We start from the raw sequence: 24034 nt of genomic DNA, 5'->3' as shown, positions 1-24034 counted from the left end.
CGTGCGTGCATTGGTGGGAGTTGGGGAGTGCTCAGAGATCGAGCATGATGCTTCTGTGGGAGAACGAAGTGCTAGCCGCCTTCTACCCGTGACAGTTTCCAGAGCATCTTGACGTTGAGGCTGGCTCAGCTATCATTTCGCTTCTTGTGACCTTTCCTAACCTGAGCTGATCATCAAGCCAAGAGTAATGTCAGGCGAGTTTTCTTGTGTAAGGCTGGTGATGTCCAGGTGGGTTTTCATGCAACGTGTTTTTATAATGAAGCCAAGAATGCATTTTTTCTAGTCTCTGACCTCTGCCAAAAACATGAGAAGATCAGCTACTTTTTTTCTGCTAAGTTAGTTAACAGATATAACCGTGCCCCGCAGACCCGGAAAATTGTGACAGCCCACTATGTTATTTTCCTGGCCAGTTCTGTGCCCTAAGTTTCTGAGTTAATCATATTTTACCAACGTTCCCTAATTTCCCAGTCAGCTCATATGTTTTTGCTGCAATATTGTATTTGCCTTAACTAAAAAAATGCAGGTTTTGGCTGAACCTAGGCTGTCCCTTCTGAGAGCAGAATGTGATGGCTTAGAAGAGCACTGCAGGCTATTTGATGAAATTCTGATCAGAATTCACAGGAACATGGCAAGTTGTTTAATGGTTGTAATGCGTTGCTTTATTGGTCATAATCTCCCATTTCTTGCACAATTGCCTTGCAGGGTCGTGACCAGTGCGCATAAACAATACGTGCACCAACAAAGAATGGAGCTTAAACTACATCATAAGTGAGTACGCCCATTTTATTGCTATGTTGACAGCAGTATATTTATAACAAATTATTAGTGTTGCATTCCAATTTGTGGCTTGTGTGTCCCTCCCACCACCTCACTCACGTTGCTGCATGCCCCTCTCTGGTTGCTCATCCGCACTTATGGAAATGTCAAAAGGCATTGCAGTCTGGATTTCACGTGCAAGGACATCCGGTCCAATGTATGACTAATGCAGCACCATTTTTTGTCAAATGTTTAGTTGTATTCAATGGCTAATGACTATATGCTTCGGTTATTTGGATCTCTAAGCAGTGCCTGTTTTGTTTTAGTGGCGGCAAGATGACTCTGAGAGTTAGATGGTGGCTGGCGTAATCTGCAGATCACAGGTTCCACTCCTGCCAAGGAAAACTCAGTCTTTCATCCGACTCAGATTGGTGGTTTGGTACCATTCCTGATATCTTACATATCGCATGATTCACTATGTAATAACATTATTATTTTGTAATAATTACAGGTATAATTTAAGTTACTTAGTCGCTGAATGAAGTGCAATAGAAAAGCATGTTATCATATTCAGTGGGGGAATTATAAAGAGCAGAGCTTAGATTTTGTTTGAGGCGCTTAAAAAAGTGACTTATTGTTCAGCTAAGCTATAGAGGTGCATAACAAGTGGGTGGTGCTAAGGTTATGCTGCACATTTTAAGGGTGCACAAAACGCCCATTATTATTTGGTCATAACATTTATATAGGACACTCTACCAAGTTCATTGTTTCTCAGCGCTGATAAATGGTGCTATGACAAACCAACTCACCTTTAAAAAGATGATAAATTTAGGGGAGCACCCTGGAGTCAAACCCACAGACCCTCTGCAGTGCATGCATTAGTACACTAAGGTTTCTCACATGACCTTACTCCATCAGATAGTGATTTAGAAAGGGCATGATGTGAAATAAATTCTTGTGAACTTCAGCGTGTGCTCACAAAACTCGAAAGCCACTACTTAGTTGTAACTTTAACCAGCAGATATAGCAATGCTAACACAGATAGCTCAACCAGCTACAAGCCTGCACCTTCAAGGCACTGCTAGTGATAGGCAAGCACACAACACTGATTTTGAATTGGGCCCTCACCCCGGTCATCTGCACAGCCCGGGCTGCTGCAGCATGGAATGACAGTTCTCCTGCAGCTATGGGTTGCTCTGGGCTGGGGTTAAGATGATTAAGGTCACCCTCATCCAAAGTGCTTTGCCAGCCTTTCTAAAGCCATTTACTGACATGTGAGGCTTTGTTTTTTTCTGCCCGCCCCACTGGGGATCTCATGTCCTTACTTATTCAGTACCCTCAAAGGTAACAATCAAGGCTACTTAAAGTGTCTGGGCAAAGAACAGCAGGGGTTATAGCGCCTTTTACATTATTTTCAACATAACCTACAAATACACAGTAGTGGTCCCCTGCCGCTCTCTACAGCAAGAGGCAGAGAATGCAAAATGTCACCAAATATAATGAAGAGAGAGACAGAATAAACATGAGAGGGATTTTGCCTTTCAAAGTAAAAATAAAGTGTATAACATTAACATCTAATTGTTAATAGTGGTTTTGCTATCTTGAGTTCCTTTGGTATCGCTTTGTTCGCCCTAAATTGGCAGGGTATGCCCAGACGTGGGCCCCTTGCTCACTTTACCACTGGATTCAAGATATCCTGGCTGATGAGGATTATGAATCCGAAACAGGTCCCAGGATGCTTGTTTCCGGTCCAGGGAAGTCATGGCTTGGCAGTTCGGGCAGGACTGTTCCCAGGAGGCACAGGGTCAGACTGATTTGCATATCTCCATGTCTGAACTGGGGTGCTGGAGTGAGCTAAAGAATGGTGATGGATTAAACCCAGATCAGTTGACTGGGAATGAGTGTTTGATTTGCTCAAACGCTCCGTCCATCATCCCCTTTTTCTATTGCTTTGTTCGCCCTAAGGTGGCAGGGTATGCCCAGACGTGGGCCACGGACATGACGTCAGCTGAGCCATATATGCCCCTCCTGGCACGCTAACGTCAGTTTTCGTCGGAGAAACATTTCCGCGTCAGAACCCGGAGCCATCACCAAAAAACTGAGAATATGGGAACAGTGTGCAAAAATGATGAAAAATAGAAGAATTGGACAGGTGAGACATAGCAGAGCTCTGAAAAGCCACCCCGCAGGAGCGAAGATTCAATCAACTTTAAAGGAAGACAAGAATGTGGAAAACAGCCTGGCAGAGAAGAGAAGTCCGCATCCAGAAAGTAAAAACGTGAAGGAGAACAAGTCCGGAACACAAGAGTAAGGAAAGTTCAGCACAAGACGTCCCCAGAAAGAGACGTCGCAACCCCACTTAAAGACCCATAAATGTAGAGTTAATAGATCTGAAGTAAAAGGTAGCAGGGGTGGCAAAAACCACAAGGTAATGTAGAAGGGGAGAACGGGATGGTGGGAAAAAATGTGAAAAAGATTCCACACCTTACAATCCAGGCCGAAGACTGGAAGGAACACATGAACAATTAACACACCGCCTAATCTAGAGAATGGGCAGGATAGAGCAGAGAAACAGAACGAAGCAGTCTGTGCGGGAGTGAGAGAATATCACCTTGCAAAAAAGCAAGCCACACAAAGGTAGGCGAGTATAGAAAGCCCCAACCTGAAAAGGTCCTCGAAGAACGAGGACGACGGGCGGGCGTTAAGGAATCTGCGGCTAGACTATGTCTCTACCAGATACATTGTTACCGAAGGTATGTAACTCGTTCATCGGATAGAGACGTGTAGCTGCAGATTCCTTAACTTAGAATAGATACCAAAACCATACCCACCGTGGAGGCAGGTCTGCGACTGACCCCCATCAAGTTCCCATAAGAACTTAGTCGTCCATAAGGTGACTTAACAGCACCGTCAACCTTGGGGACTAACCTTAGGAGGACATCAATGATAGCGCAGTGAACCACCAGACCATGAAACTCTAATGAGAGTGGAAAGCAATGGGAGGCAAAAGCACTAGAAGCCGTCAAGAACAGCACGAAAAACCCCTTTTGTGTGTACTGAGTTGAGAGAAGGAAAGCACAGAGCCAGAATGCCAGCGGCGCAGTGAAAGTTCATGACTTCAAAAAAGGGGGATGATCCAACCCAGAGTGTGAAAGATCCATAGGATCCAAGGTGGTGACAGAAAGCAATAGCAATTACCGGTCGACCATGTAAAACAGTGTTAAAAAGCACTGTGGAACCTGTACCTGCAAAGGCACGTGGGACAGCAGAGACAATAGGCTGACCCCTACCCAGCAAGTGCCAGCATGGAGAAGAAACCATATATTAGATATGGTGGAGTAAAAAGGTAGGCCATGACTTCACAAGAAGTGGAGCCTAACCGAAGGTTTGTGAAAAACGCTGGATGCAGCGTGCCGACTGCAGCCAAGCCTCGAGAGGTGGCAGCTGGTATGACAGACATCGCACACCGGCCCAATATGCACAACAGCGAAAAGGAGCCCTGTTGAAACCGGTACCAGCAAGATACAAGTGACGGTAGTGACAGAATGCCAATCCATGGCCGCAAGATGCCGGTAGTACGAAAGCACATTTCACACCAGTACTGGGCGATGTTGTCACAATATGTGAAGGTCCGATGACAAGCTGTTGAGCATTAACCACCAAGAGCGAAGACGGGAAGGGGCCTAAGCATGCCGTGTGGACACTGGCACCATACACAGTAAGCAAAGACTTCCTGTAGGGTAGCATAGCAGCTCAGAAGCACACAACAGCAAGAAGGAAACGGCACAAAGAGGGCAACAGCAAACCGGACACCACAAGAGCTGGTGGCACAAGCAGACCGGGTCCGGAACCACGAACCCCATATGAATGAAAGAGCCTGCACATATCTGTTGGGTAAAAACACAGAGCAGATACAGAGCAGGAAGAAAAACGTTGAAAGAATGAAAACCTGATCCAACAAGAGTCTAGAGTACTCTGAACATACTCTTAGACATGCAGAAACTGGGTGGGACAATGTCCAGAGCAGTAAGTAACCCATGCCCCTTGCCTTAGAGGAACAACAGTCCCTGCAAGACAGAGTAGGAGAAAGAACTAGTCACTACAGTGGCAAAAGTGAGGACAAATGTAAAGGTCACAGACAGGAAGGAGCGAGTATCAAAGGAAAACAAGCCCCGTTGAGAGTGCACAGTATGAAGCCAAGCAAAGCATGGAAACACTTGCACGGAAACAGCAGGGAAAAAGGACACTACTGTAGGAGAAGCGACCAGAAAGAGGCCACGACCCCGCATAGCAGAGAAAATCTGCTGAACCAATATCTTGGAGGGCCCAGAAATGGCTGTACGCGCAAGTTGCACCAATAAGAATAATAATAAGCAGGCCCCACAGCGGCAAAAAGGGTGTCATTCAAAGAACTACAACAACAAGTTGTCTCATCAGGCGTGCGAGATAGACACCACACTGCACGGAACCTATGCCAGATTCCAAAGTCCTACGGACAGCCCAACCCAACGTGCAATAGAGCAAGGTATACAAAGAACTCGGTAGGAAGAGCAGGACATCTGCTCGGAGACTCCATAGGAGCGTACCAAAGTAAAGGCAGAACCTAATGCCAGCAAATTCCCAACATAAGGCTATCCCCCAGGTGGGGAGTCCTCTTGGGCTAAGCACAGTCAGGGGACTGAAAAAACAAGAGAATCAGCCAAACGGCTGTACTGAACGAACATAGAGATGGCTAGCCATGAACACTAACCGGGCACTATAACCAACCTGTGCATTAGGTTGGGCGGCGTAAAATAAGGCAGAGAATATGGCACCAAGATTCATTGCAGCCCTGACAAAAGACGGGAGACCGCCGAATACGCGTGGCGGTCAAAAAGATCCACCCCATTGAACGAAAGATCTCTTAGGGCACCCTGAATATGATTGGGGAAGTGACCGTCGCGCAGCCAAGCATGTTGGCGTAAAGCCACCGCCCCATAGAGTCAGTTGCATCCAGGGAGCACCTAAGGGAGAATTGTGCCATGCTTCTGCCATGCAGCCGAAGACGAAGAAATTTCGTCCATCGCCCTTCTGAGTAGAAGGTGAGCAATTGAGTCCCAAAGATCAGAGGATGCGCGTGCAAACACACAGGCCATAGTTACAGCCCGGACGCCTGCACTGGCAGAGGCGAAAAGCCGGCGACCACAATCATCCAGCCACCTAGACTCCCTGGTGGGAGGTAACAATGGCAAAGAGGGTGAAAACTGCAAATTAAAAGCTGCCTGAACAAACAGGCCCTGAGCTGTTGGATGAAGAGACAGACAAAGAGGATCACCCAGAGCAGGACAGTGCCTATGAGCAATAGCCCGATCAACAGGGTCACCAGAAGAGGGTCTTGACCATGAGCCAAGCAGGATGTCAAGTAGAGAGTCCCAGAAGGGCAGCAAGGGTTCTACTTCAATAGGCTCCAAATGGAGCAGATCCAACAAAGGATCAGAAAGTTGAGGTACCATAGGAGGCTGAAAGCCAAGCACAGCAGCCGCCCCATGAATAGCACTAGACTCAGGTGCCATCCGTGTAGGTGATAACAAACTGTCAGTAGGAAACAGTTGAAGGCTAATCCTGCCACTAGACATGAGGAGTGGAGGAGCCGGAGACTGACCCGAAGGTCAGGCAACACAGGGTACTTGCACCCTGGCTCCTTCATCAGAGGAGTCCAGGGAAGTATCAGGTTCCAAATTAGGAGGAGTAAATGGCAGCACCGGCGTCGACGGACGCCGCTGTGGAGACCTATTGCCGCCCAAGGAGTCGTGGGAGAAACCACCAAGGGAAGCGGACTCGACACCGGTATCGGCGTTGATCGATGCCGTATCGGAGTCACCTGGACGTCGACGACCTCCACAGAGGACTCGACCTGGACGCCGAACGATGCCGATCCCACTGCAACCTGCCTGGAAGGAGCACGAGGCACCTGAGCCGGCGTCGAGCCTGGGTAGTACCTGGCGTCGACCCGGGCATCGCCGGCGCCGCCTCCGACGTCAGCACAGGAAGCTAGACTGGGCTATGCGCTGACTGACGGGTTGGGCTGTGCTCTGGGCCCTGGCTTGGTGGCGAAGCATCAGCTCCAAATTGAAGTCGACGCACACAGCCGGTGCCGAGAAAACGTCCACAGACGACGACCCAGCATGAGTGCCTGCTACCTCTGTGGGACCCGAAGGCGCACCAGGGAGAGGGGGCGACACAAAACAAGCCTGGAGTGCCTTAGAATAGGCCGCCATTTGGGCACGGGTTGCCCCAACACCCGGAAAGGGTGGATACGGAGGATGAGGTTGCTGTGCGCCTTTATCTGGCTCAGTGCGAGAAGAATGGGCGGCAGCAGCCCGGACAGTGGATGAAGATCTCCGTAAGCGACGCCTGTGTTTACGCTTACCTGTTGTCGCACGGCAGTCGTGGCAGCGGCCTGGGGAACAAGCCCGATCCCGAGAAGAAGAGCGGCGATGGGAGGGAGCCGGACAGGACATCCGTGCAGTCAGCAATTTCATGCGATGCTCCCTCAAGGACTTTGGTTTCATCCTCTGACAGGCGTCACAGTCCTTGGAGTCGTGGTGCACGCTGAGGCACCACATACAGATGAGATGCAGGTCAGTGCCAGACCTCTGACGTGCACAGGCTTCACCAGCCTTGAAGCAGGAAGGTATTGCACACTGTTCCCACGACAGCGTGCCAGGAGGGGCATATATGGCTCCGCCGACATCATGTCTGTGGACGAGGTCAGGGCGGAGCCGCCTCCCGGCGTGCAGAGGTGCTGCTGAGGAAAATATTACGGATCCAGTCTGACGCCTGGGGATATTCTAAGTTAAGGAATCTGAGGCTAGACGTCTCTATCAGATTTATACTTCACACCACATATTTGCACTCAACTTCAAAACACGTAATTACCCTCCACAAAATACAACTCTGCAACATGCTGCATAATTCCACTCCGCACAATTATACACCACACCATGCTACATAATTCCACACATCACACAATTCCACGATTCATCAAACATAATTACACTCCACATAATACCACTCAGCACCACATAATTTACCTTCACATAATTAAGCTCTACTCCATAGTGCATAAATACACTCCACATAAATCCAGTCTATGCCACGTAGCAACATTCCAAATAACTACACCACACCATGCCTCATAATGCCACTCAACACAATTTTCACTCAACAGCGCACACTTCCACGTCACACAAATTTAACTCTACACATTTCCATTCCAAACCACATAATTCAACAACAAACTACATAATTCAAACCAACAGCACAATTATACAACACACCACATACATCCAATCTACACCACAAAATTCCACAGCATGCTACAATATTTAACAGCACACAACATATGTAAAATCCACTACATAGCACACCACAACACAAAATACCATTACAGATAATCTCACTCCAAGACACACAATCCCACTCCAAGACACACAATCCCACTCCAAGACACACAATCCCCCTCCATGACACACAATCCCACTCCACTTAAATCCAGTACACTCAATACCACACAATTACTATCTACATAATTACACTGCATAGAATACCTGTCCATCAGTTAACATGCTATAGAATGTTTATCCATTAGTTGCTTTGCACAGAATGCCTGTCCATCAGCGAATGTGCACAGAATTTGTATCCATCAGTTGCTTTGCAGAAAATGCATGTCCATCAGTTCATGTGCCACAAAACGTTTATCCATCAGTCCCTTTGCACAGAACAACTGTCCATCAGTTACTATGCCACAGAATGTTTATCCATCAGTTGCTTTGCACAGAATGTTTATTCATCAGTTGCTTTGAAAAGAATGCCTGTCCGTCAGTTAACGTGAGGATGGACAGAGGGGTCGAATTAGTTGGAAGGTATGTTGGAATAGGATAAGATCTATAACCCGCACTCAGTGGAGTAGGTTCCGAGATAAAACATGTCCCAGAATGTGGGTAATAGAATTTACAAACCTATGGACAAGGAGGTCAGGGGCAACCTTAGGGCAGAGTACATACGTCCATCTCTTGGAAGGAAGGTTGCTTTGACGTTGTAGATTGATGGCAAGATGGCAACCTTTGTAGCCATGTTTATTAAAGATTCCAAAAAAGGGATTTACTGTTCCTGGAAGGACTACAAGAATAAACTTATAGATAAACTGGGGCTGTTGACCAAAACCTTGTATATGGCTGAGGAAGCCAAGGAAGCTGGTAGCATAATATCACCGGATGTGATGTCAGGGTGGGCACAGAGAGTTAAATGTTTTCTGGGGAACACAAACTGTTAGCTCTTTACTGAAAGGAGACAATCCCTCCTAATTAAGATTGACCCCAAGTTGTGGCAACTAGCCACATTGGAAGCAGGCCCAATAGTGGATGGGGATCTTTGAAAAGCCATTTATAAAACTGCTGGGCAAGTTTGTTACAACTTTTTTGTCGTTGGATAAATCCCAACAATCGATGAAAAATATATGTGGCAAATGTGTTTTTGGAGGAGCCGGCACTTTTCCAGCTGTCGCTTTACCCAGACTCCCAAAGATATCAAGGCAACTGCAAGTTCTAGGTTTAGAAGCAGTTTGTGAGTTTTTTCCCTACCTGAGGTCTAGGAGGAGGCGGCAGAGGAAATTTCCACAAGGCTACAAATGTACTTGGTGAATTTTCAGATATGGTAGAAGGTTACCTGGGGCGATTCCTGCATAATTGGAGGGATGCAACAGGAGATGTGAGGGTTCTGCAAACCATCTCTGGTTGTCAAACCGACTTCTACCAAATTCTGATTATCCCAGAAGGCAGAAACTAATTTTTCTTTCAGCTGCAGACAGCCCTTTGATTGCACAGGAGATAAACTCTCTCTGGACAAAGGGGCTGATGTTAAGTCCCTCTTACATCTGCAGGGATTCTTAAGCAAGCTTTTTCTGTTCAAGAAAAAGGACAAGGGCGTGAACCTGATGATAAACCTCTGGGAGTTCAATAAGTGACTTGTTAACTAGCACTTTAATATGAAGGGTCTCCCTGTATTGTGTGACATTCTATGACTGGGTGATTGGATGAGTTGAACCTGAAGGATGGTTATGTCACAATTCCTATGGTTCCATAGCAGATTCCTGCAATTCGTGTGGGATGGCCAGGTATACAAGTTTGTAGCACTTCCTTTCAGACTTTCTTACGCTCTGTGGTGCTTCACTAATTTCATGAGACCTGTGGTGGAGATGTTCACTCCAGAGGGTCCGATTAATAATATACTTCGACATTATCATCCTCTTGTTACACCTGTGGCTGTCGGTTCTCCTCCAATACCTTGCTATGAATACTCCCTTGTGAAAACATTGGACTACGCTATCAATAAGCTAAAATCAAAATTAGCTTCCTTGCAATCAATGTGAATTCTTGGTTTTGTCATCGACTAAGTCCAACAAGTTCCGATACTCCCTTACAAGAAATTGCCATTTATTAGGAAGGAGCTAAGGAGCACCTCATTGAACTAATTGATATTGCTTCCATACTCCCCCTGGATGGTCTGTCTTCTGGTGTTATCCATTCAGGCGATATTTCTGGGCCCTTGCATTATCTGGCTCTTCGAAGATTGAAGGCAGGTCATTTAAGAGAAGGAATTTCCTACATGGCTCAGGTCCGGCTTTCAGAGGAAGCCAAGATGGAGAAGTAGTGGTGGTTGTACCACATGATGGCATGAAACTGAAGAGTCCTTTTCGGTTTGGCTCTCAACATAGTTATTCAATCTGATGCCAACCTTTTGGGCTGGGGACCTTGTTGTGGAGACATTACAACTGGCAGGCTGCGGAAAGACCAGGAGAGAGAGTTGCAAATTAACTGCATAGAACTGCTCGCAGGGACCTTTGCAGTTTACTTTTTCAGAAGAGACAAAGTTTTGTGGCCTGTTCCTTTTAAAAATGTACAATATAACAACAGTCTGGTACATCAACCGCCTCAGTTAAAAGAGATCAAAAGTTTTAGCAGGCTTCGCCAGGGACTTCTTTTACTTCTTTCTAGACAATAGAATCTCAATCATGGCAAAGCACCTGCCAGGGAAGTTCAACCGCATTGTACATTGTGTGGGGTCCTTTTTCGAAAGATCAAAGACAGATGGGGCCCTTGTCAGGTAAGTTTGTTTGTGTCATGCCAAGACCACCACCTTCCTCAAGTCTTCAGTTTGAGGACAGACCCTCGGCAATCGTGACAGATGCATCATGCAGGACTGAAGCCAATTCCAGGGGTATGCGTTTCGTCCTTTTCGACTATTACCAGGTTAACAGCTCAGGTCCAAGGGTGTCGTTCATACAGGTGACTGCAATTTGGCAGTCTGAAGCATGATTTCCGGTTCTTTTGGAGTTTTCTATGGATTCTCCAATCCTAGTACTGCAGAGTCCAATCATGCCGAGGGATGCCTAGCGCATCTCACACCAATTAGTTTAGGAAATGACATTTATGCTCATGGCCTGGAACATTACGGAGACACTGGGGCATCCCATGCCTTTCGGAGCAGGTTCAGGCCTTATCAGAAGGCTATGAGATATTATAACTCTAAACAATATAGCTCTGCTTGGAGTTGATGGTCCCATAGGACTGTGGGATGGAATTTCAATCCCGTCGGGGTGGAGATGGTGCTCATTTTTAATTTTCTGTCAGAGCTGTCTCACACAGGTCAGTCATACCGTATGAGATTTTTTTTGTTTATTGATATTTTCAAATAAATGCAATATACATTTTTATGCAACAAACCAACATGCCAATTCCACATGTTCAAGGTATTCAACAGCACAAAAGACAAAGAACTCATTAGTCATCATACTCCTATTACAGCTATATGCACTAGTACCACCAATAACAGTATTCAAATAATAGTAGGCTCGTGAATTGGATTCGGACGACTATCGGATCGCCGTTCCGTCGTTTGGATAGAGGAGTCCAGAATATGGAATAAACTGACGTTTGATGTATACCAACTGGGATGCTTGGAGACTGTGGTAGTTTTATTTAACCCTTCACTGAACATTGGATTACTCGCCAATGAAGACAGAATGTCAAGAACCTCTGATTAAATACAGAATATTGGAAGACTGATTGCTCACATATAGGATCGTGGAACTACGTACTCAACATTTATCCCTGAGGAAGCCCCTGTGGGTGAAACGCGTTGGCTGTGTGGTTCAAGAAATAAGAATAAAGAAGATTTCTACAAATTCAAGTCTCCAAAACAATATCGCCGTCATTTGTGTGCATACTACATGCTGGTTAATGTGTGCCTCTCTTAGCCAGTATAGTTTAAATAATAGCAGGCATTTAGCAGTGTAAGCACCTGAATATAATAGCAGAGTCCAGACCCCACCTGGTATTATCCACCACTTAGACATATCAAAAAGCAATATCACAGTTTTATACATCCCATGGGGGGACAGAATTTATCACAAGCTCCCCATCATCAGTCGTCTGTTCCCGAACCCAAGCAATGAATGGTTCCCAGATATATCGGGGCCTCAAAGTGTGTGGCATGACTGTTTAATACTGCATTAAAATCTCCTCCCCATAGAACTTTGGAACGCTCAGTCGCTTTAGTTTTGGCCCATATATCTTGAAAAAAGCTCTAGGAGTCAAAGTTAGGTCTGTATATTGCTACTAAGGTTATAGGAATCCCTCCCAGCGAGCCTAACCGAATGATGTACCTGCCTTCAGGGTCTGTGTGCACTTCCCTCTTGCTCCAGTCAATGCCCCGTTTAACCAGTATCGCCACACCACAGGAATAGTTGGAATAGACCAAAAAGTATGCAATACCCCACCTCTGATGCTTGAGTTTTGGGGAGGGATTGACGTGAAGGTGAGCTTCCTGTAGTAAACACAAATCTATATTATGTCTCACCAGGTAGGCATGACCTAGTCCGGACTTTCTGCCATCATTCAAACCTCTTATGTTCCATGTCAAGAACCTCATATTATTAGCGTGGTGTACCATAATGTAATGTACCTGGAATCACTGTGTCTAGGGTAACATATCCTGTTCTTAAGTCTGGCTGTGCAGTCTTTTCAATAGCATGTAAATACACCGGCAAAACTTTTATCAACATACCCAACCCTCCACTCCCCACCCACACCAACCCCCCAATTAGGTTGAAGATTACCCACCCAACAACAAAAAGCAAAACAATGCAAGTCTGTGAAAATTCCCATGGGGATGAATGAGCGCCGGCATACTCCTCTACCGTGGCAAGGTGGCCAAGAAACTGCAGTGAGTCTGGTCTAGAGCCCAACAGAAGGATAATTGAGCGTGTGCATATTATAATTAGCTGCGTAGCACCTTGCCCCTCCGCCTCCATCGCAATAAAACAGCGATCAGAAATAAATAACAGAGCACATGTGACAAGGAATAAGTCAGCCTTTTCCCAAGGTAACCAAAGACAACTTTCCAACCAAGTCGGGACAGCACAGCGTATATATATATGAATCTATTGATTGTCAGCTACAACTAGCAACATGTATCAATCAAGCATGGCACGGAGCTAACATTCAATTGGATAAATTATGCGCATCACTCCCAAGACAAAATGTAAAAAGAAAAAGGATAAGTCGAATAATCTGTAAGGTAAGGTCCAAGTGCCCTCAATCATTGTCACTTAGCTGATTATCGGTCAAATCTTCCAATCTAGGACTGTTCTTCTCCTGTTTACCTCCCACATGTTTTGTAAAGTTTAGTGCGGACTTGGCGTCAGTAAAAAAATGGGAACTTCCATCATAAGACATCTTAAGTTTGGCAAGGTACAACAGCGAATAGGGGATGTGTGCCTACAACAGGATCCTCTTTGCCGGCATGAACTCACATCTTGCTGCTTTCACCGCCGGTGTGAAGTCTGGGTAAAAGGAGATGTCATTTTCTTTATGCATGATTTTCCCCAACTCACACACCTGACGCAGAATCACATCGCTATACTGGTAACTGAGGAGTCTCGCCATGATGGGTCGGGAGTGGCTCCGACTGGAGGTTTAGGACCCAGTGCGCGATGAGCTCTTTACACCGCAAAGACCGAGGAGAGATGGGCATCAAAGAGGTCCCGTAACAGTTCCGACACATACGTCTCCATCTTGGTGATTGCTGAAGTCTCTGGAAGTCTCCGGAATGCCAGTAATACGCAGATTGTTGCGGCGGGACCTCGCCTCCAAATCTTCATTTTTGGCACAGATGACACCCAATAGCCTGTCCAACTGCAGCAATTGGTCTTTCGTCTCCACCTGAAATTTGTGGAAATCGGATTGTTTTTTTCCCAGTACATCCAGCCTATGTTCGTGTACTCCCACCTGGGACTGCACAGATTCCATTTGAGTCGTCAGGGTGTCCAGATTAGCGTCAGTGGTGCGGAGGCTGGACCGCATTTCGAGCATAAGTGTTCAAATGTCCTCTCCCTGGTTTCCTAATTGCCCCTCAGCAGACCCCCTGCACCAGTCTTAGCGTCCGATTCTGTAAGGCGGGTCGTTTTCCTCTGATCAAAGCTTATTTTGGGCTGCTTGGCATCTTGTTTACCCATGGTTTGTATTTGGATGTATACCTCAGCAGTAAATAGGAAGCGTTCCGATAGGTCACACGCACGTATTGCGCCGCTATCACCACGCTGCTTCCTGCAACTTACTGAGCCCCAAAAGTCTAGAGGTGTATTCCGGCCTTCAGCACACTCTCTATCGCCACCTCAAATATTGCATACAACTCTCACTGTGAGGGACCTGGGGCAGCAGCAGCGCCAGACAATCGGGAATCAGTCCTGAGTCTTGCCAGCAATCTCCCCTCAGCAGCCACTCACCCAATGGTGCCAGCCAGCAATCCGTCTCCTCCCTCACCAGCGCCAAGATGGTCTTATCTCTTCACTTGTGCAGGCAATGACAATTCGGCTTATGTACGGTTTATGTACGCTACCCGGCACTCAACATGCATCGGGGGACAGGCCGGGGATCACTGCACAGTCGTGTCGTGCTCCCCGGTCACAATGCGTAATCCCAAAATGGGCCTCTCAATACCTCCGGGGTTGCAACTATGAAGGTGGCAGCCCGTTAAACTCCACCGCCCGATCTTCTAGTTTCACCGGTTGATCTTGCGCACCAGCAGCGATCGGACATGCACCGGGCGCACCTCCTGGTCCCAAAATGGCGTCCGCACTGCCCAGAACGCCCCGTAGGTTCTCCGGTGTCTCGGTTGACTCGCTCGGTGAGGCTTACATCCGCCACTTCTCACCGCTGGGAACAAAGGACAAGGGAACCCGACTCACGGGGAGCCTGGGTAAGTAAGTTAGTGAGGGAACAATGGTGAACCGTTATCCAGCACTTATGATCGTATAAAGTGTTGTTCAATACATTGCTAAATTTCCTATGGTCGCCAAAATGTTCTAAAGTGAAACCTTGCACACATGTCACGTAATAGGTCACCATTAGCTTAGGTTCCAAACGTTTTTTCACTGGGACACCTCTCGCTATTGTTTAAATAATTTTTTGTTGTACAGAAGTATTTCGACTCCCAAGCTCTATATTGTTTACCTTACTTACTATATAAACAACTTTACAAATTAACTACATCCTCGGTGTGTGTGTGGTCAGTTTTCTTTTTGACATCAATCCAACCCTGTACATTGCCATTGTGCACATTTTATGTAAAAAAAAAAAACCTTTATTACTCCACAGGAGCCATTGTTCCCTCACTAACTTCTCACTGTTGGGCCGCACGGGCATCCGGGTATGTCCCGCTCCTTGACAGAGGGCGGTTTGGTAGCAGGAGCTGCAAAGTTGTATCGCAGAGGCCCACGCCGCATCGGAATACTCTGCCTCAATTTATCTGGGCTGCCCCTACGATCAGCATCCGGATCCGCCCTCCTCACCGCACTCAGCACTCCAGGGCTCGCAGCGGGGCTCAGGAACAGAGCAGCCAGTCCGGGGTGACACCGCTCAGCACTGCAGGTCTACCAACCACTTCCGATGAAGCGGAAACGGCACGACTCCGACTCACTTTAAAGCATGGATTAATTCAGGATAATGTCTTGGCCGAAGGAGCGCGCTCACAGAGCGGCCATTTGCAGCACGGCAGACCACGCCCCCAGTCATACCGTATGATTAATACGGTTAGGTCTGCCATTTTGATGGACCATGAGCCTTGGCATGGGTTACCAGTGGGAGAACATACCTTTAATGGATGATGTCACATCCTCAGGTACCAAATAGTTATTGATGTCCTTAAAGAAGCCTTTTAAGCCCATCTCTCCTTAAACAATACTTAGTGGGTCTGCTGGGTGATGGTAGAGGCAGGTATTGATACCTCCCATTATGGTGCACTTTCTGCTGAGGTGGGGAAACAGGGTTATGGTATTTAAGGCTTTTGCATAAGGGGGACGCATGGAAGACATTTTGAAGGCGGCTGATTGGCCATCAGCTTTAAGTTTTAAGAAATTGTATTGTAAACCAGTAAGCTATAAACTAGCATAATCCGACCCTCAAGTCCCGACACAGAAATAACATTTCCAAGCTATCATGAAGGAAAGTTTCAAATTGATTAAGGACATGGTGGTAAGGATATCCCATGCAGAGAAGAGGGGCATGGGCGTTCTCTCCACCCTTGGACGATACTGGTATGGACTCTTTTTGGGCGACGAAGATAACCTTTCTAAGTTGTACAAAGGATTTGGAAATTCGATTTGGCTTCCATGCTTATTACATTGTGATTTGAGATTTATTAGCTAAATAGTAGATGGTTTTCAGATACTCTTTGAGGTGGATTTTGTGTAGTGTCTTTATTTAATAGGTGCGGATCAGAAACAAGCTCACTAGTGATGGAAGAATTATGTTACTTACGCTGTAAGCATCTAATCGTAGCGAGTAGTGCTGCAGATTCGTGTTATGCATACTCCTACCATTTAGTGTTGGGCCCGGACTCTGCAACTTGTTTTTCATTTCGAAGAAGTTTTATGATCGGTGTTATGCGTCATTTGTCCTCCCCCTCGTGGCATTGCGCATGTTGAATGTTTTGTTCCTTAGAACGTTTGTTTTCCCCTAGCCATGAATGGAGTGAGGATATAGTCTGCTTAGTAAGTATTTATTAGACATACTATGTCTGTAGGTATTTTTTAACCATCTAATATCTGCCGGGGAGGAGAGGGGATGCATGTACATCTGTAGCACTACATGCAACAAATAGATGCTTACAGGGTAAGTAACAATCCTTTCGTAGCATGAATTGGTTGCATATACACCTGCTATGCACAGACTACCCCTACACACGTTGTCTTTAGGCATGAGATCGTGCGGTTGTTTGAAATAATGTTTGAAGGAATGTTTGCTCAACTAAAGCTTGTTGTCTTGATTAAATATCCACATAACAATGCTTTGTGAAAGTTTGCGGGTTTATCCATATTGCCGCTTTGCAAATGTCATTTAGAGGTATATTTTCTAAAAAGGCAATAATGGTTGCTCTTGGCACAGTTGTTCCTATTGCATAACATAATTGGATGCATTTCTTGTTAAACCTGTTTTGGATATAGTGTTTTCTTTTGTTGGATTTGAAAAAGAAAGAAGAGGTGTTTTGTTTTTCTGAAGGGTTTAGTATGTTCCACATAGTGCACAAGTGTCCTTTTAGCATCTAGTGTATGTAAAGACCGCTCTGCAACAGTGTGTGTTTTTGGAAAGAAAACAGGCAACTCCAAGGTTTGATTTAAATAGAAAGGCGAAATGACCTTGGGTAAAACTTCTGCGTTGGTATGTAAATGCACTTTGTCTGAGAACACTTGGAAGCAAGGTTCTAAGATTGTGAGTGCATGCATCTCGCTGACCGTAAGGATGTTATCGCTACTAGGAAAGCTACTTTCCATGTTAAGTATTGCAGTTGGCAATTATGCATTGGATCAAATGGTGGCCCCATAAGCCGTGTTAAGACAATGTTTAAATTCCACACTGGTACTGGAGGTGTACATGGTGGAATGATTCTTTTTAAAATCTTCCATGAAGGCTTTGATTACAGTAATGTGGAAAAGTGACTGGTGTTTCCTGTTTTGTAAATAAGCTGCTACAGACGCAAAATGTAGGCATGTTGAGGTGTATGCCAACTGTGACTTTTGTAAGTGTAACGGGTAACATATTAGTTGTTGTTCTGTTGGGGAAGAAGGATTAAAGTGCTGTGTTGTACAGTTATACACAAAACGTTTCCATTTTGCTGCATAGCAAGCCCTTGTGGTAGGTCTTCTTGCTTATTTGAGAATGGTCATACATTTTGAGAATGGTCATATGTCAGTCAGGTAGATTGAGGTACACAAATTCGATGACCTCAGGAACCAGAGTGCAAGATTGAGCTTTTGAGGATTGGGATGTCTCATCCTGCCCTTGATGCGTGTGAGAAGATTTGGAATAATTGGGTAGCTCCTCATGAGGTTGTAGGGAGAGTTCCAATAGTGTTGCGTACCGTGGCTGAAGAGCTCAGGTGGACAATAGCCAGTAGTTCGAACATGTTGATGTGTAGAATATATTGTTGTATTGCCCAGTACCCCTGAACCACAATGTCCTTCACATGAGCTTCCAATCCCAGAAATGATGCAATCAGTTGTGATTGTTAAGTGAAGGGTTGGATATTTGCAGGCTCTCCCTGCTAATATGTTTGAAGTGTTTCACCACAATGGAGCCTAATGAACCTTGGGTGAAACCAACACTAGATCTTCCACTTTCCCTCCTGCTTATGACCATTGAGGTACTAAACACTCCTGGAGGGGACTCGTGTAGGCGAGCGTGAGGCACTATGGCTAAGCAAAATGCCATCATTCCTAGTAGACGCATTACTATTTTGACTGGCAGGCGATGATGTGGCTGAAAAAGATACAGGTAGTTCTGGAGATTGAGAACCCTTTGGGAATTGAGGTAAGCTTTCCCCGATATGGTATTGAGTATAGGCCCCAGATAAGGTTGAATTTGAGAAGGTTGGAGATGTGATTTTGTCACATTGGTAGAGAAACCCAATTGATGTAATAGATTTATTGTTTTTGGGTGTCTGATAGACATTTGTTCTCGTTTGGACTCTTGATCAGCCAATCGTCGAGTTAGGGAAGCACCTAAATGATTTCTCTTCTCAATTGTGCTGCTAATACTGCCAGGCATTTTGTGAAGACCCGTGGGGCTGTTGTTACTCCAAAGGGATGTCCACTTACCATAAACCTCAGGAATTTTTCTGTGGGGAAGTGTGAGCTAGTCATTTTGGTGGTGTGGTGGAGATGCCCTTGTTGGAGGTGCCTCTTCCTCTAATATTTTTGTAACCTCCACAATAGTAACCACGCCCCTGCCTGTGGTATTCTTGCTGTTGACGCTAATAGGTATTATTTTCTGTGGTAGAGGTTTTTGCAGCGCCTCTACCTTGGTACCTCCAAAAGGGTGGTTGTTTTTGGGTTGTGGTTTGTAGGGCACCCATTGATTTGGAAATGTCGGTGTTTTTTTTAATTTTTTCAAGCTGAGCATCTACAGGTGGTCTGGAGAGGTGTTCTCCATTGAATGGGACGTGGAGAAGTGTGGCTCACTGGTTAGAGGCGGCAGACCCGTAAGCAGAGAACGGCCCGGGACCAGGGTTCGATTCCCGACGCGGCAGGGTCGTGGACCAAGGTCAGCGGACTCGATAATTCTCGCCTCGGTGCCTACTGTAGTCAGAGACCACACGCGGCAACTCTGGGCATCAGCTTGCCTCATCTTCACAATGGCCCCCCCCCAGATCGCCGGGGATGCTTGGTCGCACCTTAGAGATACCCATCTGGGACCATCTCTCAGGGTGAGCCAGGACGGGTTCCCCAGTGGTCGAAGCGTGGAGATACTCCTCCGGGAGTCGATTCCTAGCACTATATAAACCCACAATTAAATTAAATTAAATTTACAATTGGTTGCTGCACTTCGGGTTTGAACTAAAAAATGGTACCACTGGAACACAGGGCCACAGACCCTATAATTTGGAGTCCACCTGCCTCGCCTCAAGATCACGCACCCTCTCCACAAGGAACAGAAGAGGGAGAAATACAAGACACTGATTCCCAGGGCACACAAGGTACTGATCACACACTTGATCCATGGGAAGACTGACATAGTACGGACCCAACACTAGATGGCAGGGGTATGCATAGCATGTGTATCTGCAGCCAACAAATGCTACAAATATTTAATATTTGGGCTTTTTGTTTGAAGAAAGAGGAAGGCTGCCCCATCAGGATGTTTGTATTTGGGAACAGAGCCATTTGATTGGTAGACCTATGGGAATAGAAGTCCTTCACTTGGATATTGTTAAATGAAGTTTATAAAAGAATTAAAGTGAAACTAAAAGAAGAAATAGAGGCATACTCCTCACCTCGGTGTCCTTAATAGAATTGAAACTTTTCTTCATGATGGCCCAGAAATTTTATATGAAAACATATTTGAGGACTGAAGGAAAGGCAAGAGGAGTACAATTTGTAGATATTGGTCAACAGTAGACTTCATCAATTAATCAAATATACCACAACAATCTCTGCTCCGACTCTATCTCTGTCTAGTTGTTCACTCTCCAATGCTCTCTGGTATTTGGTCCTAGATTAGCCTATATAACTAATTAATGTTCTCCACTCCCAGTTCTTTACTGAACAGGAATACTGATTAGGTCATCAAGTGCCCAACTCTGTTCTCTGGTCACCTAGCTAAACTGAAAAACACTTTTCCTACTGCAGTGCTTGCTTATCCTTGCAATCACCACAGCTGCATCCTGCACATGAAGCAACCTTAAATCCACATTAGTTAATACTCCCTTTGTTATACTTCTCATTTACAGTTTTTTTTTTTTTCAACACTTGTGGTCCTTCAGCCACCTGTAACACTCCACAGTATCCAGCTGACCCCTGTAGGCCTTCACTATCCCAAGTGTCTCACCTATCTCCCTTTCTATATTTGGGTCTTTGCTAATCTATTTATTTATCAAAGACATTTGGTTATGGCCTGATCATCATCAAGCTCCTGCAACTGCTTCTTTAAACCATGTCTTGAGCTAGCACCTTCACTCACATCTAGACCATCCCTAGCTCCCAACTCACCTTCCTGGCTCACTGTCGACCACCTGCCTCTGGTAGGCCCAATTCAAATCTAGTCTTAGTTCGTTAATTTTCTAAAGCCAGTCCCTCATAGCCCAATGAACGATTTTAAGGTTACAAATCTTGCTTTACATCCAGCCCACATATCTTTCAAACTATCCTTCCCCATTCTGCAATAGCGTCAATCGATTTTCCTTGCTCTCTTTTCAGCAGGCCAGCATCGGGTAATTGCCATGTTCAAACACCTGTGCTAATTCAAGATTCAATCTTAGACTCTCAACTAACCCGTGTGTCCATAAATGTCCTACCTAGATAGTTCAGGAAACTACTGGCCCTTAGTAGCATATGACCCTCATTGCTCTCCCAAACAAGCCCAATTCCTTCTGAGTCTTCACTGGCAAATCTACCAATCCTCCTCAGCCTACCCCCACATTCCTATTCTAAACCTAGATGCCAACAGTTCCCACTGATTCCTCCAACCCCTTACGGCCCTCAGTCTTCACTACACCACAACTCCCACAAGACCCACCTTCCCTTGCCATTAATTATGCCTACTGGTCTGCCGAACCTGACTGCCGTTCCTCGCCCCACCAGCCCTAATGCGTATTCGTGTCATAAGTTCTCCATTTCATTTTTCAGGGGCACTAGCCATAGCTTGTCTCATTATACGTCAGTCAATCAGCGACCCAACTCCCTTTGTTAAATAAGCGACCAATGCTAGTCAACGAGAGATTCAAGTAGGCCGCAAGTCTATTCCTAATCACCAGTAACCTAACGATAGGCACTTCACGAGTTTCTCCATCTAACCCTGCTATACTGTTGTCCTGTTTATCTGATCCATTTGTAGCTCTCATTCCCTACCCTATTAACAGACTGTTTTCTCCTGCTAATTATGCAACGTTCATCTAACAAACGCCACACATTTTTACTCGACACCATGACCGCAACGAGTCTACTCAGAGTTCCTTTCCCCAACATAACACACTGTCTCTTTTTGTCTCTCAGTTATTCTTTGACTCATGCACCAATCATCTACAGACCTTTTACCATCAATACCCACATACTATTCCCTGACTTACCATCACAAGATGTTTCTACTTCATTTACCCGACACTCCTCTCTAGGACTCAATCTAGTCCCCCATTGCTCAATGATTGGCATAAAAGGAATATTAAATAACTTGTTACTGCTGTGCTGTTTCCTGCCACTACTTAATAGATCTCAAATCAAACACAAGCTCTGTGGGATAAGGACCACAAGCGTACCCTACCTTGATTTCAGGAAAGAAAAACGAGAGCTTGCAGTATTTGCAGTTCAGCTTCCTCTCCGGGCACTCTCGCTCATTATGCCGCTCCTTATCGTTCAGCTTGATCATCACCTTGCAAGCCTGGCACTGGACCAGCATGTATGGGCAGTTCCCCTCATGGGTGCTCTGGCACAGACAAGAGGAGTGCTTTAATTAAACGGGCATATCCAAAGCTGAGCGCTACAAGCACAAATCGCTCATAACTTCATCCTTCTGATGATGCACCAAAGCGAAGGAGACAAGCCCGAACATTCTGCAATGGCCCCTTCAAAAATACAAGCAACCACAACACAACAAATACACAAAAAATAGTAACAGTAACAAATGATGGATAGTTGATGGACAGCCTAGCCAGACTACAGGACTTGTCAAAGCATATGGCATGATGAGAAGTGGCGGGAAGCTCAGTCAACACTTATCCCAGAAGGAAAATGAACATTATTTCAGTTCAACGGAGTGGCATGGCGAGTAATCACATTTTGTTTTTTGAAAACAACAATTATCATAACGAGGAAGTCTTTTTTATTTAATAAAACTGAGTTTGCACTTTAAGAAACACAGAATCGGGTCCATTGTTAAATGGCAATGAGGAGACTGCAGATCAAAGAGAAGCAAAACAAAAATGTGCACTGTTGAAAGGTGAAACTACCAACAAACAACGCTATTTTCATCTTTGAATCAAAGGTGAGGTTGCCAGTGTCAGCAAAACTCCCACAGAGAGGCTATGTACGATTTGTGACACTTCCTGTACCTAATTTGTACAAAAACATGAAGCAACTCAAAAAATATAACATTTCTGATGGTTCTGAACTGTATATTTATTGCAGCAATCGGCCTAAAAAAGTGATGCACTGTATTGAAGCACTACCTAAGCGTGGAGAGGATGTAGCTTAACTGCTATAGTGGTCGACCTCGAAGCTCGAGCCTCGGCAGGGAACGATTCTGAGCAAATCACTTAATCTCCCCGTGCCTAACAAAATGAATGTGTCCGTCAGTAATGCAACTGGTGCTCATGTAAAGCACTCTGATAACTTCCGGTTGAGTTCGTGTTGTATAAAACGCCCCAAAAAAACTAAAGCAGACTTTGCTGAAATACTACTTGGGGACCTAGTTGGGAAAACAGCTTACCCAAACAGGGATCAATGAATGACATAATTTGACAGCTACTTACCCTTCCATATCTTTCTTTCAGATGGATGGTTCAGTCCCCCTAAATTCCTACTAGGGCCCCCTCCAGGCACCAGTCAGGATCTAAACATTCAAAGCTGTCCCAGTCTCTCACCGGTGTCAGGTAGCACTGGCCGTCATTCACACGGCTCAAATTATGATGCCACTTAATGTTTATAAAGCACACTGATGCCAGTGATGTCAACTGCGTTCTGGTTTCCTCGCCATTACTGAGGCAGGGATGCAAAAGACAGTAGACGCTTGGACATGTTATAAAGGATAAACACATACCGGAATAAAATAATCCCTGAGAGAGGACAGCTGTTGGTAAGGAATATACAAGTGATGGACCATCTATCAGAAAGAAAATGAGTAAGGTAAGTAATCTAGTATTCTAATGGACAGATATTCCTGCAGCTATCAAGGAAGCAGGTAAAGGGGAATTAATAAATGGGACCAAAAAAAGACTTGACGCATGTCATACCAAAGAAGGAAGTCTCTCCCATCTATGTCCAACCAATAATGTTTAATGGAAGAAATGCACAGAGTACCAAGTGACAGCCTCCCAAATCCTGTAAACATGAATTCCCCTAAACAAAGCATTCATACCTGTTACAGCCATAGTAGAATGGACCCTGAAATACAATGACCCTTGCTAGCTTACTCAAACTGTAGATTCATGTAGGCAATCAATTTATGTAAACAGACTTCAGCTGTTCCATATG

General features: G+C 45.4%; 1 protein-coding gene across 4 annotated transcripts in view; it reads right to left on the bottom strand.

The window, feature by feature from the left end:
* Nucleotides 1-24034, bottom strand: part of TRAF2 (TNF receptor associated factor 2) — a 500036-nt gene that overhangs the window by 171015 nt on the left and 304987 nt on the right. For 3 of the 4 annotated variants that reach the window (XM_078642076.1, XM_078642077.1, XM_078642078.1), the window contains exon 6: nt 22107-22268. The exons of the other annotated variant lie outside the window; for it this stretch is intronic. In XM_078642076.1, the coding sequence (XP_078498202.1) occupies nt 22107-22268 (162 nt within the window). The remainder of the gene's footprint in view (nt 1-22106; nt 22269-24034) is intronic. 4 annotated transcript variants of the gene reach the window in all.

This window comes from Lissotriton helveticus, chromosome 5_1, assembly GCF_964261635.1.
Source record: "Lissotriton helveticus chromosome 5_1, aLisHel1.1, whole genome shotgun sequence".
In the NCBI taxonomy this organism is placed as follows: Eukaryota; Metazoa; Chordata; class Amphibia; order Caudata; family Salamandridae; genus Lissotriton; species Lissotriton helveticus.
This window is presented reverse-complemented; position numbering and strand designations above follow the sequence as displayed.